At 43.0% G+C, this 16,089-nt stretch overlaps 1 protein-coding gene across 5 annotated transcripts in view; it reads left to right on the top strand.

Annotated features, from left to right (window-relative positions):
• Positions 1-16,089, top strand: part of SIN3A (SIN3 transcription regulator family member A) — a 74,450-nt gene that overhangs the window by 35,598 nt on the left and 22,763 nt on the right. For all 5 annotated transcript variants that reach the window (XM_047863469.1, XM_047863470.1, XM_047863465.1 and 2 more), the window contains exons 10-16: positions 2,491-2,609; positions 3,165-3,375; positions 3,668-3,784; positions 7,025-7,263; positions 8,846-9,029; positions 10,427-11,000; positions 13,549-13,718. In XM_047863469.1, the coding sequence (XP_047719425.1) occupies positions 2,491-2,609; positions 3,165-3,375; positions 3,668-3,784; positions 7,025-7,263; positions 8,846-9,029; positions 10,427-11,000; positions 13,549-13,718 (1,614 nt within the window). The remainder of the gene's footprint in view (positions 1-2,490; positions 2,610-3,164; positions 3,376-3,667; positions 3,785-7,024; positions 7,264-8,845; positions 9,030-10,426; positions 11,001-13,548; positions 13,719-16,089) is intronic.

Consider the following 16,089-nt stretch of genomic DNA (forward strand, 5'->3'; position numbering starts at 1 on the left):
CTCGCTCTCTCTCAAAAATAAATAAGCATTAAAAAAAAAAGAGAGAGAGAAAGAAAGAAAAGAAAGAAAAAATGCATGATGTTACTCTTGGAAGATGTTTGGAGCTCCCTGTTGTAGACTTCCAGGTCTGTACCAGTTGTCGAGGACTTAAGATGACTTATAATCTTCTCATTGCTTGTGGTACTTATTTGCAGTATCGAATATAGGGTTTGTGGGAATTCTGATTTGTTGTCAAAGTTCCCCAGGTGATCCTGATAAGCTGCCAGGGTTGAGCTTACTGGTGTCAACCGTGTTGTGTGGTGTATTAGTTTGACTTCTTCCTGTGTCTGACTTCCTCCTTGGAGTCAACTTGATGATTAGCGGGCTGTTTTTATCAAGGTAATTGGCAACTGTCAGACTTCTCACTGGCAGGAGCCAGCCTGGATTGGTCTGGTACAGATTTACCCTGTCTTGCACCTTTGGGTTTTTGCAAAAGGGCAGGTGTTTTAGCATCCCCATGATTGGTGCCTCCTGATCTCTCTAGCCTGCTGTGCCTGTGTAAGCTGTCCTGTCTGACAGCCAAGTCCCTGGCTCTGACTTGAGCAATTTCTGAGGGCTGCCTGGGGACTTGGTACTTCTAAGGGAAATTTGGAAGTCCAGGTCACAACCATTACATGACAACGAAAGAGTAGAGGGTAGGGTGTGAATAAGTTAATTTTGTAATGAGCGATGTCAGTTTTTTGTTTTTTGTATTTTTAAAAAAAATTTTTGGAGCACTTATTTCTTAGAGATATATACTGATATATCGTTGACCCTTAAACACTGTGGATTGAAAATCTGAGTATAACTTGTGACTCCCCCAAAATTTCCTTTTGACCAGAAAAGCCTTACCAATAATGTAAACCATGGGTTAATACATATTTTTTATGCTGTATGTATGATATGCTAATAATAAGGTAGAGAAATTACTTAAAATCATAAGAAAGGGAACATACATTTACAGTACTGTATTATCAAAATCTGCATATAAATGGACCGGTGCAGTTTAAACCCATGTTGTTCAAGGGTCAGCTGTACAGATGAAGTGTCTGAAATTTGCTTTAATTTTTTTTTTTTTTTTTTAATGTTTGTTCATTTTTGAGAGAGAAAGCGTGCACGCAAGCTGGGAAGGGGCAGAGAGAGAGAGAGAGAGAGAGGGAGACACAGAATCCGAATCAGGCTTCAGGCTCTGAGCTTTCAGCATAGAACCTGGTGGGGCTCGAACTCATGAACTGTGAGATCATGACCTGAGCCGAAGTTGCATGCTTAACCGACTCAGCCACCCAGGCACCCCTAAAATTGCTTTAAAATTCGTTGGTGGGGAAAATGGTTATTGATGAAATAGAATTTACTTTATATTGATCATTGAGGCTAGGTAAGTACAGGGGGTTCATTAGACTATTCTGTCTACTTTTGTGCATGTTTAAAGGCTAATAAAAAATTAAAAGTAAGTGAATCTGGTGTATAGTACAAGAAATACGGTTCTCTTTCATCTTTGGCTTTGAAAATGCATATGCCATATAATGTCTACTGACAAATCGTTATAAAAATATACAGGAGCCTGAAGAAGAGGTTGTTGCTAAACTACTTGGTTTGGTGAGGATCTGTTTGCAGTCCTCACTAAAGTACCACAGTGCTAAATATTCACTTTTGGAATTGAAACTCCAAATTGCTCATCTAGTCAGGCTGGTTTTACTGTGTGTATACCATTGAAGGTTTTTAGGTTTTCGGATGTTGAAGTGTTCAGCATAGTAGGTGGAGGAAGGGAAAGGATCAGCTCAGAGGACAGACGTGTCTTATTTAGAAAATCATTATTCGAGATTACCAGAGTTTAAAAACAGTACTGACAAAGATTCTCGCCATAAACATCTGTTAGGAGCAGTGGCAAAAACTTGGGTAACTCTGATATGGTTGGAGAATCAAGCATATAAGTAGATAAATGTACTATATACTCTAGGATCTTGATTAAAAATTTTTTATTATAGAAAATTTTAAACGTGTGAAATTAAGGAGAGGAGTAAGATGTACCCATCATCCAGCTTCAGCAGTTTCCACCTCCTAGCCAGTGTACTTGTTTCATATGTACTCTAACCTACCGTGGGTTATTTGGAGACAAATCCCAGATATTATATTATTTCATACATAAATATTTTACCAAGTTTTCTTTTTTAAAAAATATTATTTATTTATTTATTTATTTATTTATTTATTTATTTATTTATTTTGAGAGAGAAAGAGTGTGTGAGCAGGGGAAGGGAACAGAGAGAGGGAGAGAGAGAGAATCTCAAGCTGGCTCTGAGCTGTCAGCACAGAGCCTGACTCAGGGCTCGATCCCATGACCCTGAATCAAGATCAAGTGTCAGATGCTCAGCCGAGTCACCCAGACACCCCCAAATTTCCCCAATCTTCTAAAAGCAATCCAGGATCTCCTAATTCCCCATTTAACTGTTTCTCTTCTGGTGTCTCCATAAGGTCCGAAAGGCTCTTCGGAGTGCTGAGGCCTATGAAAATTTCCTGCGCTGTCTTGTTATCTTTAACCAGGAGGTGATCTCTCGGGCTGAGCTTGTCCAGTTAGTCTCTCCTTTCCTGGGGTAAGTGGAGAGAGGGGCTTAGCCCTGATGTGTGGTATGGAGGTGAGGGTATATGATAGGCAAAAATAATTTGATCACAATGGGTCTGTTGACTCATATAATGTCAGAGTCACAAGAATCCTCTGGGAGTTCTTCTAGTTTAACTCTAAAGATGGAAAAATAGGGCATCGGCTAAGACTAGGGGGTCTCTTGATCCCCTGACCAATGTTGGATGTTTGTAGAGACCAGTCTCTTCCAGGGTTCTAGAATCTTGACTGTATTTGACAACCTAAGAATTATCTGAACATTAAAGTGGTCTTCTTGATTAGAAGAACAGCTGGGTATTGCTTAATTTCAGTGCAGCTCCTCCATCAGCACCCTAACTAGTTTTGGAATACTCGATAAGAAAAGGGGAAGCCAGATGCTCAGAAGCAGTGCTTCTTAGGCAGGAAATAATAATTGTCATTGGAATTTGTCCCTAGTAGCAGAATTCTGACCCAACACCAAATAGCCATACCTCAGGGTAACTACATCATGCTTCTAATTGCTCACCAGTTTTTGGTTTTGATTCTTCAGGAAATTCCCTGAATTGTTTAATTGGTTTAAAAACTTTCTGGGCTATAAGGAGTCTGTACATCTGGAAACCTTTCCAAAGGAACGAGCCACAGAGGGCATTGCCATGGAGATAGATTATGCCTCTTGTAAACGGTTGGGCTCCAGCTATCGGGCCCTACCAAAGAGTTACCAGCAGCCCAAGTGTACAGGACGGACTCCTCTCTGTAAAGAGGTAAGGCTTTCTTTGGAAAGGATCAGTCCTGACGACTCAGCTTCCTCCAGAGGGAGTGGTACCAGGGATCAAGAATTTATATAAATGAGGAAATCAAGATCCTTCTCTTTTTTCAGAAGAAATTGTTTTATACTTATATCCATATTTTCCATCTTTTGCAAACTTACTAGAGGTGAAAGTTGGCAATGTTGATGGTTCCTTCCATCCCCTAGAGTTGTGTCTTTTTGTTGAGAATGCTTAATCACCAGAAAGCTTTTAGGCTTGCCTTCAATTTCTCTTCCTTTACTCCAAGGTTTTAAATGATACGTGGGTTTCCTTCCCTTCCTGGTCTGAGGACTCCACCTTTGTTAGTTCCAAGAAAACCCAGTATGAAGAACATATCTATCGTTGTGAAGATGAACGCTTTGAGGTACAAGCTCCTTTATCATTTGGAGGTTGGGGAAATGGGAGGTGCTGAATGCTAAGCTATCTTAAATGTCTGTGAGGCTTGGCTTTTAAGACGGAAGAGCCAGAGGCTTGTATCCTTCAGTAGTAAATGCTTATTGTCGTATTTACCATGCTTTACAAGTTCGTCAAATATATTAGTAATGTTTTATGGCGAATGTGAGCTATCTAGGCCACTTTAACCTTTAGAGTAAAGTTATCTATTGATGGCTGTGTAATAATCCCTTAAATTTTTAACGGCCTTTTAAAAGTTACTGCGTTTTACAGGGTATCTAAAACAGTATCGTTTAAGGCTGTCTGGGTTGTCGTAAAGAGGTTGAATTATTTATTTTGAAGTGCGTATTGTTATTCTTAGCAGGTATCTTGATACGGTTATTAGCAAAGCAGCTCTCCTGTGAGAACTGGAATTCTTCTCTCCTATCTATATCTGATTGATTTGGCTCCTTATGAAAGAAAGCAAATTAGGGCTTCATTTTAAAGTAGTTGGGAAAGGGGCGCCTGGGTGGCGCAGTCGGTTAAGCCTCCGACTTCAGCCAGGTCACGGTCTCGCGGTTCGTGAGTTCGAGCCCCGCGTCAGGCTCTGGGCTGATGGCTCAGAGCCTGGAGCCTGTTTCGATTCTGTGTCTCCCTCTCTCTCTGCCCCTCCCCTGTTCATGCTGTGTCTCTCCCTGTCCCAAAATAAATAAACGTTGAAAAAAAAAAAATTTAAAGTAGTTGGGAAGGGAAGAACCCGAGTGAATAAGTGAGCTGATAGAGCCTCTGTACCAGCAAGTAGGAGTACTGAGAGTGTAAAAATGGCTAGTTCGCTGATCTCATCAATAGAAAAGGGACTGTTCATTGTGTTTAAAGAGGTAAAATGATGTGTATCCTATTTAATGCATTTATTACTTAAAAAGTGACTGTCTCTGCTTATTCATATAGATAGAAGATAGCTTGCTCTTTTTTAAAATCCATATGATTTCACTCTGCCGGCCATCCCTCTTCATGCTTGATTTAGCTGTTTCTGGCATATTTTGAATGAAGAGCCACATGTTGCTTGGCCTCTGGCAGGTGACTGGCCCCAGTGTTCATGAGGAGTTTCAACCTTTTGCATAAAGTGAAATCATGACAGATGCCATGGAAAGTTTTATCAGGCTGAAGAAAGCATTTCTTTGTTACCTGTGTTGAGTAAGGGTACATGATGAGTTAGAAAGCAGAGATTGGCATCTTCTTCTGACAGGGTGTTCCTATTCTCAAATGGTATGCCTGAAAAAGGCAACATCCTCATTTCCCATTTCTGATTATAGGCATGATGATGAAGGATTGGGGGCTAGTTTGATGGAGCATTCCTTTATACCTCAGGATACGTTAGTGATCGTGTAGTGTAGACAACCCCCAAAGTTCAGTGGCTTGAAAAAACAGATTTATTTCTTTTTTTTTTTTTTTAATTTTTTTTTCAACGTTTATTTATTTTTGGGACAGAGAGAGACAGAGCATGAACGGGGAAGGGGCAGAGAGAGAGGGAGACACAGAATCGGAAACAGGCTCCAGGCTCTGAGCCATCAGCCCAGAGCCCGACGCGGGGCTCAAACTCACGGACCGCGAGATCGTGACCTGGCTGAAGTCGGACGCTTAACTGACTGCGCCACCCAGGCGCCCCAAAACAGATTTATTTCTTGATCATGCTACATTGCATTAATGTTTAGTAGGGGATCCTGCTCATCAGAATTACTTCAGGGAACTAGGCTGACCAAGTGCTACCATCTTGAATATTGCCAATCACTAGAGGGAAAAGAGCTCAGGAGGGTCTTGCTCAGAAGTAGCAAACACTGCTTCAATTTACCTGCCCATACTCATTTGCCAGAACTAGTTAGATGGCCCTGTCTTTTCACAAGGGAGCCGGGAGGTTCAGTTCATCATTTGTCCATAATCGGAAGAGGGACCAGAAATTTTGTACAAAATTACTACCACAGTCCCTAAACTAGAAAATTTAGGGAGTACTTCTATAGACATTTGGTCATAGGGCCCTAAGATTGCTCGTTTACTTCATTTTCTGTTTCTCATTTAGAGAATCTTGTGTTAAGCCTAGGAAAAAAGTTAGCTCAAAGGTTGCCTGTCCTATCCTTAACCAGGTCGACTAGGCCCTTGCCACAAAGTAAGTTCCAGGAATTCCGTTAGAATTTAGATGGTTACCTACAGATACAACATTGAAGTCCTTTTTAAAAAAATGTTTTTTGTGTAACATTTATTTTTGAGAGACAGAGACAGAGCACAAGTGGGGCAGGGCAGAGAGAGAGGGAGACACAGAATCCGAAGAAAGCCTCAGGCTCCGAGCTGTCAGCCTAGGGCCCGATGCAGGGCGCAAACATACAAACCATGAGACCTGAGCCAAAGCTGGAAGCTTCACCCAACTGAGCCACCCACGCGCCACCCTTCCCCTCCCCCTTTTTTAATGTTGACTTATCTTTGAGAGAAAGAGAGAGACAGAGCACAAGTCAGGGAGGGGAGAGAGAGAGGGAGACAGAATCCGAAGCAGGCTCCAGGCTCTGAGCTGTTAGCACAGAGCCCAGTGCGGGGCTCAAAGTCACAACCACGGGATCACGACCTGAGCCAAAGTCAGATGCTCAACTGACTGAGCCACCCACGTGCCCCAACATCGAAGTCCTTAAGGAATGATAGTCACTGCTCTTAGTGGATGTAGAGCAAAGCTATTAAACATTTGAATATTTCAAGTTACCCTGAAAAACCTTACACCTAAGACTGATTTATCATCTTGAATGGTCTTCTGGGGATTGTTGTATTTTGTTTGTTTTGTTTTGTTTTATCATTTGTAACCGATCTTAGCAATCCAGGAAAGTTCAGAGGGATGGAAGTGTCGGTAAGGTTGCCCCCCTGTGTGATTCCTCTGGTCTGGGGTCAGTAGTCCTAAGGAAAGTGCACTGATGGTGTTAGAAGTAACAACTACCACTTATCTATCATTTGTTGCATGTTATATGCCAGACCTTGCACTAAATCCTTTATGTGGATTGTATTGTTTAATCTAGAAAACCACCTTATGAGAGTAGGTGGTGTTATCCCTATTTTATTGGTAAGGAAATAGACTTTTGTGTGGCTGCTACACCAGAGCTTAGGATTCACATCCAAGGAACTTGACTCCTTACTTCACACTCCTGACCTCTATTCTGTTCTGGTTTGGGTCCTGAGCACACTTTGTCTTTTGCTTTAGCTTGATGTAGTTTTAGAGACCAATCTGGCAACGATCCGGGTTCTGGAAGCAATTCAGAAGAAGCTCTCTCGCTTGTCTGCTGAGGAACAAGCCAAATTTCGCTTGGACAACACCCTTGGGGGCACGTCGGAAGTTATTCATCGAAAAGCACTCCAGAGGATATATGCTGATAAAGCAGCTGACATCATTGACGGTCTGAGGAAGAACCCCTCCATCGCTGTCCCAATTGTCCTTAAAAGGTAACTGACTGAATGTGCCCTTTGTGCTTTAGTGTGCTTGATGACAGATTCAGTGTCCTATTAAATAAGGCCCTCATTTTCGACCTGGGTATTATCCCATGAGACCTCCATATCTCCCCAACCCTGGTTGTTGGAAGTCAGGTGCAGCTTGGGATAGTGGAACTTCTGTGAGACCAGCAGTAGAGAACAGACCTTGAAAGTCCATAGTGGAATGCTCTGTGTGTTTAAGGGAGTATTTTGAAATACAGAAAAGGACAAAGAAAACAACCACCCACATTCCTGCCACTCAGTACTAACCATTTGTTAACACCTTTGTTTTTAGTAAGGAAAATCACTTTTTGTAAAATTTATATTTTATTTAAAAAGACTTACTAGCTCACCACTTTTTTTTTTTTTTTTTTTAGATGTTTATTTACTTTTGAGAGAGAGAGAGACAGAGTGCAAGCTAGGGAGGGGCAGAGAGAGAGAGAGGGAGACACAAAATCCGAAGCAGGCTCCAGGCTCTGAGCTGTCAGCACGGAGCCTGACACGGGGCTCGAACTCACGAACCGTGAGATCATGTCCCTAACTGAAGCGGACGCTCAACCAACTGAGCCACCCAGGCGCCCCACTAGCTCACCACTTTTACCAAGAATGTCTTACTTTTTTTCTCCTGAAAAGCCTTCAGCCTCAAGTGTTGAGGGCTATTGTACTCACCTAGACCAGGCATCAAGGAGGAGGCCAGGGCTAGGGCTGAGCCCGGGCTCCTTCAAGTCCATGGCACTCTGGACCACAGTGTGAATCCCAGCTAACAGACGGGTCCTCTCTTAGTACCACCTGAAACAGTGGGAAGGGATTCTTGTCTGCTGCACAGTGTGCAAATGCCCAGATTTTATTGTGCCTCCCTAGCCCTCTCCTCAGGAGCCGGCCTAGGTGTTCCTCTTCTTGCCATGCCCATAGCATTTAACTTTTGGCTTTGAGATGTAGGGTATTCTTCAGCTCTAATGCTGGTTTTGATTTTCTTCTCCTCTCTACTGGAATGCTCGGATCAGTCGTTGCCATCAGAAATTCCCAGACCATGTGCAGAGGAGCCTTCCAGTGCAAATGCAAGTTCTCTGCTCTGCACTTCTGCATTTATGTTAGTTAGCATAGCAAATGTTTGCAGAAGTCCTATAGCTTATTTTAGCTGGCCAAGAAAGAGCACCCTCCCTTTCAAGGGTATTCTATGGAATGCTGTTGAGAAATAAATTCTAGGTAAGATTTCTGAGTTTGGGACAAATTACTTCTTCAAAATAAGTCCTGGATGAGTAATTTCCTCGTGTAACAGTTCAAGCCTGGTTTGAATAACAATATAACAATTTGAATAACAATATCCCAAGTTGCCAATAATTATGACAGACCTATTGTATCTTCTGACTTTTGAAATAAAGTAAGTCTGGCATATTTCTCACCTCTAAACCCTTAGAGAGTAGGTGTCGTTATCTCTGTTTTACCGGTAAGAAAACAGAGTCTAGTAGAGCAGAGCCAGGATTCAAAGCCAAAGAGTTTAAGTCTCTCCCTTATAATTCCCATGTCTGGTTGTTTCTCCCCCCTCACCCCCCAGGTTGAAGATGAAAGAGGAAGAATGGCGGGAAGCTCAGAGAGGCTTTAACAAGGTGTGGAGAGAGCAGAATGAGAAGTACTACTTGAAGTCTCTGGACCACCAGGGCATCAACTTTAAACAGAATGACACCAAGGTCCTGAGGTCTAAGAGTTTACTCAACGAGATTGAGAGTATCTATGATGAGGTGAGCTGGAGGTTTCTACATCTGTGAGAGCATGGCTTTGATTCCTGGAAATTACATTTGTTACATGAAAGTGAGACCCTCCAAGACATGTTGATTCTTGCTTCCTAACTGTCACAGACTTCTCTGTTCCTGATTTTGCCATTTAATTAATTCATTCATTCGTTCATTTTTGAGAATGAGTGAGAGCGGGGAGGGGCAGAGGGAGAAGAGAGAGAATCTTAAGCAGGTTCCATGCCCGGCGGAGCCCAGCTCGGGGCTCAGTCTCACAACTGTTGAGATCATGACCTGAGCCAAGGTCGAGAGCCAAGACGCTTAAGTGACTGAGCCACCCAGGTGCCCCTTGATTCTGTCATTTTAAATCTAAGCCTCACCTTTATGACTAAGTGGCTTTACTGGTTTCCCAGTTTAACATCCTGACTTCAGTCTGTGCCTGCCACCTCCCTCTTCCACTTGTCTTCCTGTCTCTCTCCCTCCAAATGGTACCTTGTCTTCATTCATGTAACCCTTCTCAACTTTCCACAGGTGAAACACTGAGCCTTAATCCCCAGACGCTTTCTAATCCGTGTTTACTCAGCATACTTACCAGGAGTGTATATAGTACTGGGAGCCAGGATACAGAGATGATTAAGAAATTAATCCTGCTTTCTTGGAGCTTACAGTCATGGGGGATGGATAGAAACATAAATATAGTGTGATTGAGCATTCCTAAAAGTTGTATGATCTTGAATTAAAAAAAACGTTTTATTATGAACATGTTAAAGTACATGAAAAGGGGGAAAGAGTGGTAAAACGAGCTCTTAAATTAGCACCCCTGTTGGGTGCCTGCGTGGCTCAGTCGGTTGAGCATCTGACTTTGGTTTGGGTCATGATCTCACAGCTGGTGAGCTAAAGCCCCACGTCAGGCTCTGTGCTGACAGCTCCGAGCCTGGAGCCTGCTTCGGATTCTGTGTCTCCTCTCTTTCTGCCCTCCCCCACTCACATTCTGTCTCTCTCTGTCTCTTAAAAATAAATAAGCATTTTAAAAAATTAAAAAAAAAAAAAAAAAAAGCATCCCTGTTTTGCCAGTTTTATCACATCTGTCACCTTCCACACTCCCACCCCAGATTGTAGACCTCTAGTCCTAGACCTCATGTTGTATCCTCCATATCCATAAACACTACTACAGAATTTTAAAAGATGGTCCCAGTTTTGTCCCATTGTCCCAGTAAGTCTTCTCAGTCTAGAAGATACCAATACCTTGGTGTCAGACCACATCTCTCACCTTATCTTTCTGTTTCTGGAAGTGTCCGGTTGGAAAATAATAGACACTGTGGTTGATAACGGCATGTACTGCTGGCACAGTCGCACAGCTCTGTTGACTGTTGTTGTGGTAATACTTTGCATCTCTCTCCTGTCAGAGGCAGGAGCAGGCTACAGAAGAAAATGCCGGTGTACCTGTCGGCCCACACCTCTCGCTTGCCTATGAAGACAAACAGATCCTGGAAGATGCCGCTGCTTTGATTATCCACCATGTGAAGAGGCAGACGGGCATTCAAAAGGAGGACAAGTATAAAATCAAGCAAATCATGCATCATTTCATTCCAGATCTGCTCTTTGCTCAGAGAGGTGATCTCTCGGATGTGGAGGAAGAGGAAGAAGAAGAGATGGATGTAGATGAAGCCACAGGGGCAGCTAAGAAGCACAATGGTGTTGGGGGCAGTCCCCCTAAGTCTAAGCTACTGTTTAGTAACACAGCAGCTCAGAAGTTAAGAGGGATGGATGAAGTATACAACCTCTTCTATGTTAATAACAACTGGTATATCTTTATGCGACTGCACCAGATTCTCTGCTTGCGGCTGCTGCGGATTTGTTCCCAAGCTGAAAGACAAATTGAAGAAGAAAACCGAGAGAGAGAGTGGGAACGGGAAGTGTTGGGCATAAAGCGAGACAAGAGTGACAGTCCTGCTATCCAGTTGCGTCTCAAAGAACCTAGTGAGTGCTTAGACTGTTGGTTTCTGGATGGTGTGAGGGGTTGGGGGCCTCAGAGCCAAATTAGATTTGGGACTGCTTTCTTTTATACATACAGCCTCAGAGCCTGACCAGGGTTCAGATCCTAGGTCTGCAATTTACTGGTCGTGTGACCTTACTTCAACTCCCCTTACCTGTTTACCTGTAAAATGGAGGCACTCCTTAATACCTTGTGGAGTTGTTGGGAGAATCGGGGAGAATATGCAAAGCACCCTCTGCAGGGCTTGGATCACGGATGCTCTCAGTGGTTCCTACTGTGGACACCTGGGCAGGGGGTGTCAGTTGCCATCAGTTTCCCAAATGGCAGCTCTCTGGAGTATTGCAGAATGTTTTAAAGGACAGGGTGGGACTAAAACGTCACTGTCGGTTCTGCTGCGTGACGGAACATAAATTCCTAGTTGTTCATGCCTGAGCCAGATGTGAATTTTCTCAGATATGTTTGGGCTAGACTTCTCTTTAGCCAATAGGGTTCATGGCTCATTCCTAATGAATAGAAATACTTTATGGAAAGGAGATTGGAAGTCAAGAGATGGTGTGAAGCAGCAGACCATGAAGAACAGGAGTGCAGTTAGAGATCACAGGAAAAGGAAAATAAACAGGGGCTAAGGAAGCCTCCGTGTGCTTTACGGAATTCTCTGTTGCCTGCTTCTAGATAACTGTCCTGTTCGTAATTAGGTTCTTGAGCTGTAAGCCAAAAACTTTTCCGTGGAGCTTTTCTTCTGTGCCCTTGAAGAAATAGCCAGTTTGTGGAATGAATTATCTTTAAGACTTTTTTTAATGTTTATTTTTGAGAGAGAGAAGAGTGCACAAGTGGGGGAGAGGCAGGGAGAGAGGGGGACGGAGGATCCAAAGTGGGCTCCGTGCTGACAGCAGAGAGCCTGTTGTGGGGCTTGAATTCACGAACCGTGAGATCGTGACCTGAGCCTAAGTCCGACGCTTAACCGACTGAGCCACACAGGCTCTTTTTTTTAAGACTTTTTTTTTTTAATGGAGTGAATTATCTTAAAATTTTGTTAGCTGTTGCTGATGTAAGTAGCCCATGTGTGGCCCTAACTTTCTGTTGAAGAGCTCATAGAGATATTAATTTTAAAAGCCTTTGCCTGGATTAATCCTAGCTTGAGAGAGATCGCTTTTGGACCTCAGTGTGGTGAATTCCATCTGCTTGGGTAGAAATGAGAAAGCAAATGGCCTAATCCTGGCTTGACCACTGACTTAACCTGGTTTGAAGCTTACATTGTGTCTTGAGTGGTAACGCCAAGCCTCACACTGATCATAGCTTGTGGGCACAAGTGTCGCCTGTGCCCCTAGCTTTATTCTGGCATAAAAGCACCTGCACAGCAGTAGCACAGCCTGTGCCTGTGCTGTGGGTCTGAACAAGGTGATATTCTGTGATGAAAGTCTAGCCAGTTGCTTCTTTTCAACAGTTAATTGTTCTGTTTTGCATGGTCTTCAGTGAGCCATCACACTTCAGATAAATGGGGAAGGATTTAGGTTTTTGCTCTGCGCCTGTTTTCTCTATATAAACTTTACAAATGGGTAACCAGATGTCAGTGACAAAGAGTTCTTGTGAATTTTTTTTCATTTTAGTGAACTTTTTGTTGAAGTGCAACATATGTACAGGAAAATCTACAAATCCAAATTGAATAGTGAATTTTTACAAAGTGAACACACCTGTGTAACCAGCACCTGGGTCAGGAAACAACATAACCGATACCCCAGTGGCCCCCTCATGCCACTGTCTTGATTGCTAGCACTGGAGATCAGTAAATGGGTCTTAAACAAGCTAAAGGCAGAGTACTTTCATGCTTCCTTTTGTACTCTGCAAGTTGCCAAATGTCTCTGTGACAACTGATAAGATTCCAGCTGCTGGTTGAAGTGATTCATGTGCAGCAAGTACAGATCATTTAATGCAATTTGTGAAGTACAACGTTGGGAATCCATTTTTAAACAAAAGGACTTTGACAAATGCAGATTACTTCATTATTCATAGGGGATTTAATTTGCACTTCTATTTTTCTGTTCCCGAGAGGTTTCCCAGGACTTGAGTGTGGCGCTGTCTGCCTTTTCTCATCTGCACTTGATGCTTCATTGAAATAGCTTTATGAGCAAGTGACCCGTGTGAGGAATGCTCTGTGCAGGCCGGGAGAGTAGGTTTCTCTCTCAGAAGGAGAGCCAACAACTGTTGAAGAAACTTCTTCCCTGGGATATTCTGCTCTCCTGAGGCAGAGCCCAGTCGTACTGTAATTTAGTGTCTTTCTAGCATGGACAGAGTGTCAGAGCCCCTGTTAAAGTTGCAGGGTCACTGTCCTCTGATAGCCAGCGCTGGCCATTGTAGCCACCTGTCAGATCTCATCTCTGCCTGCAGCAGATTGAGAGGGTATGTCTGAATACCTAGGGTTCGTTCTTTCAAATGCTCTTTAGGCCAGCTGTGGGATTTGCCTTGCCCTCTCTCCCAATCTTTTCGTAGCAGGGTAAGGCCTCACCTCTCCCACCTCTCCCATCTCTCCCACAGTGGATGTTGATGTAGAAGATTATTACCCAGCTTTCCTGGACATGGTGCGGAGCCTGCTAGATGGCAACATAGACTCGTCACAGTACGAAGATTCGCTGAGAGAGATGTTCACCATTCACGCCTACATTGCCTTCACCATGGACAAACTAATCCAGAGCATTGTCAGACAGGTGAGGGCACGGTGGAGGCTAGGTTTGGCGAGGGAAGAAGTCCTTACCTAAAGATGGATGAGGCAAAGAGGAAAGGCAAGATTTCGGTTGGAATTAAAAGGGCAGTTTGCGCATGTAATGATGTTTACAAATGTCCGGTTCTCTAGAGGAAAGGGGGAGGTTAATGTGATTATGGATCTCGTGTTAACAGAGTGGGAGTACTTCAGCCGCTAAATTGACTCCTTCGCTTTGCTCAGTATGCTCTCACAGTTGAATGAGTCTACAGCAGACCTGATGTTTTGCCCTGTTCTCACTACCTGCCTATAGAGTGAGTGTTGGTACTGGCCCGGCTCTTACCTTGGCTCCCAGTGGGGGGCTCTCAGTGGGTAACTCTTCCTCTTCTGTAGGTGTTGGTTTAATTCTGTGTACTTTCCTCCTTTTAAGATTTAAAGTTCCTTTTGTGGGAAGGGTTTCATACAACATCTTCTATAATACTGTGCCCACCTCACTATCTGAGGTTCCATTTGAGTTGAATTTGTGGTTGGTTTTGTGGTTTGTTCCTGTGGCACCCTGGAACTTTGTAAATATGTTGTTCTTCACAGCAGTGATAATTTTATAGCAATTGGGTAGTCAGGTTTCCACTCTTTTGGCTTAAGGTCTGCATTGTGAAGGGCTCAGAATCTGTTGTTGGTGCACTACTTTCTTTAAAGTGAAAACTTGTACAAAGAACATTCTGGAGTCCTCACTGCCACTATGGGGAGGGCGGGGTGGAAAGCTTGTGTGGCTCGGTACTTTCTTGGAGTGAAATGTGGAATCCTTTGCAAAGTACCCATGCCTTTGCCTTGATGTCGGAAGGACATGTTGGAAAGGTTCTGCACCCTGTCGCAGGATCTGCTCAGGGTCAAGGAAGAACACTTCACGTAACTGAATCTTGGCATCTTCAGGAAGGTTGTCAGGTATACAGGTTTTTTCCTGAAAGTCAAAGATGTTAATAGGCCTTCCCATAAGGAGTCTGTATGGTGACTGAGCGAAATCATTACATGGGTGCCAACAGCTCTGGTCCTAATTTTGAGAGACTGATCTTTGTTAACACCTTCTGAACGTATGTAAAATAAAGCCTCCAGTTGTCATGTGCTTCTGCTGCTGCGTATTGCTGCTACGGCTGGAAGTAAGGTCTCCCACACTGCCAGCACAGCAATTTTAGAAATCCAGGAAAATTAACTTTTTATAAACCCGAGCTTGGTTTTTGAAACAATAGATATAATTAATCCATACATTAGAAGCACCTGGTTGCAATTTTGAGTCAGTAACACATAATGTCTAATCTTTTTAAGAAACAGGTTTTGTCCAGATACCCAAATCCAGTGTTTTTAAAACATATGTTCATGCTTCTCATCTTAACTCCTCAGTTGGAGGCATATCTTCTCTCATTCTCCCCATCTTGTTTGATGTTCTCCCAGAGATTATTCCTGACTGGAGGCAGAACATATATTTCAAGGTCAGGCCATACATTTATCTTTTCCAGACTACAGTTGATGCTTGAACAACAGGGCTTTGAATTTGAACTGTGCTGGTCCACTTCCATGCAGATTGTTTTCAATAAACACAGCATAATACTGTAAATGCATTTTCTCTTCCTTATGATTTTCTTAATAATACTTTTTCTCTAACTTTTTTGTAAAGATGTATAGTGTATAATACATCTAACAAAAAATACTTGTTTACTAACTATTTAGGTTATTGGTAAGGCTTTTTGGTCACTAGTAGACTATTAGTAGTTAGGTTTGGGGGGAGTCAGAAGTTATATGTGGATTTTCCACTGCATGGAGGGTTGGTGCCCCTAACCCTCACGTTGTTCAAGGATCTACTATGGTTTAATAGGGATTTGTCTTAACACAACAGGTGGTCTCACAGATAGCTAGTAGAGAACTCAGAAAATGGCCAATGTAGGGATTGGGCTGGGAATCTTTTTTTTTTTTTTTTTTCCTCTCCTGCATGCCTTCTTTCTGAACATCTACTTCATTCTCATGCTTTTCTCTGCAAATAGATATTTGGCCACATACTCAAAGCTTCTCCAGCTCCCCTGGAGCTTTGGCTTGCTATGCCAGTGCCTCTGGCCCTAGCATTGACCTTTCCATGTAGATGCTCCTCTGTAAAATGTCTACCAAACATGTTCATTGTGTCATTTCAAATTAGCAGGAGAGAGAATCTGAGCAACCTACCTTGGGAGTGTAAGCTGTCCAGTTGTCCCTGATATTTTAGGTCTGCCTTTTCCAAAAACTCTAGGAGGGGCCAAATATCCAAGAAGAGGGTGTGAATAGGGAATCAGTGAGTTTACTTTAGTAAGAAGGTCTTGAGTGGAAGTGTCTACGTGGTATGCACCATGCTTTAG

This window comes from Prionailurus viverrinus, chromosome B3, assembly GCF_022837055.1.
Source record: "Prionailurus viverrinus isolate Anna chromosome B3, UM_Priviv_1.0, whole genome shotgun sequence".
Lineage (NCBI taxonomy): Eukaryota > Metazoa > Chordata > Mammalia > Carnivora > Felidae > Prionailurus > Prionailurus viverrinus.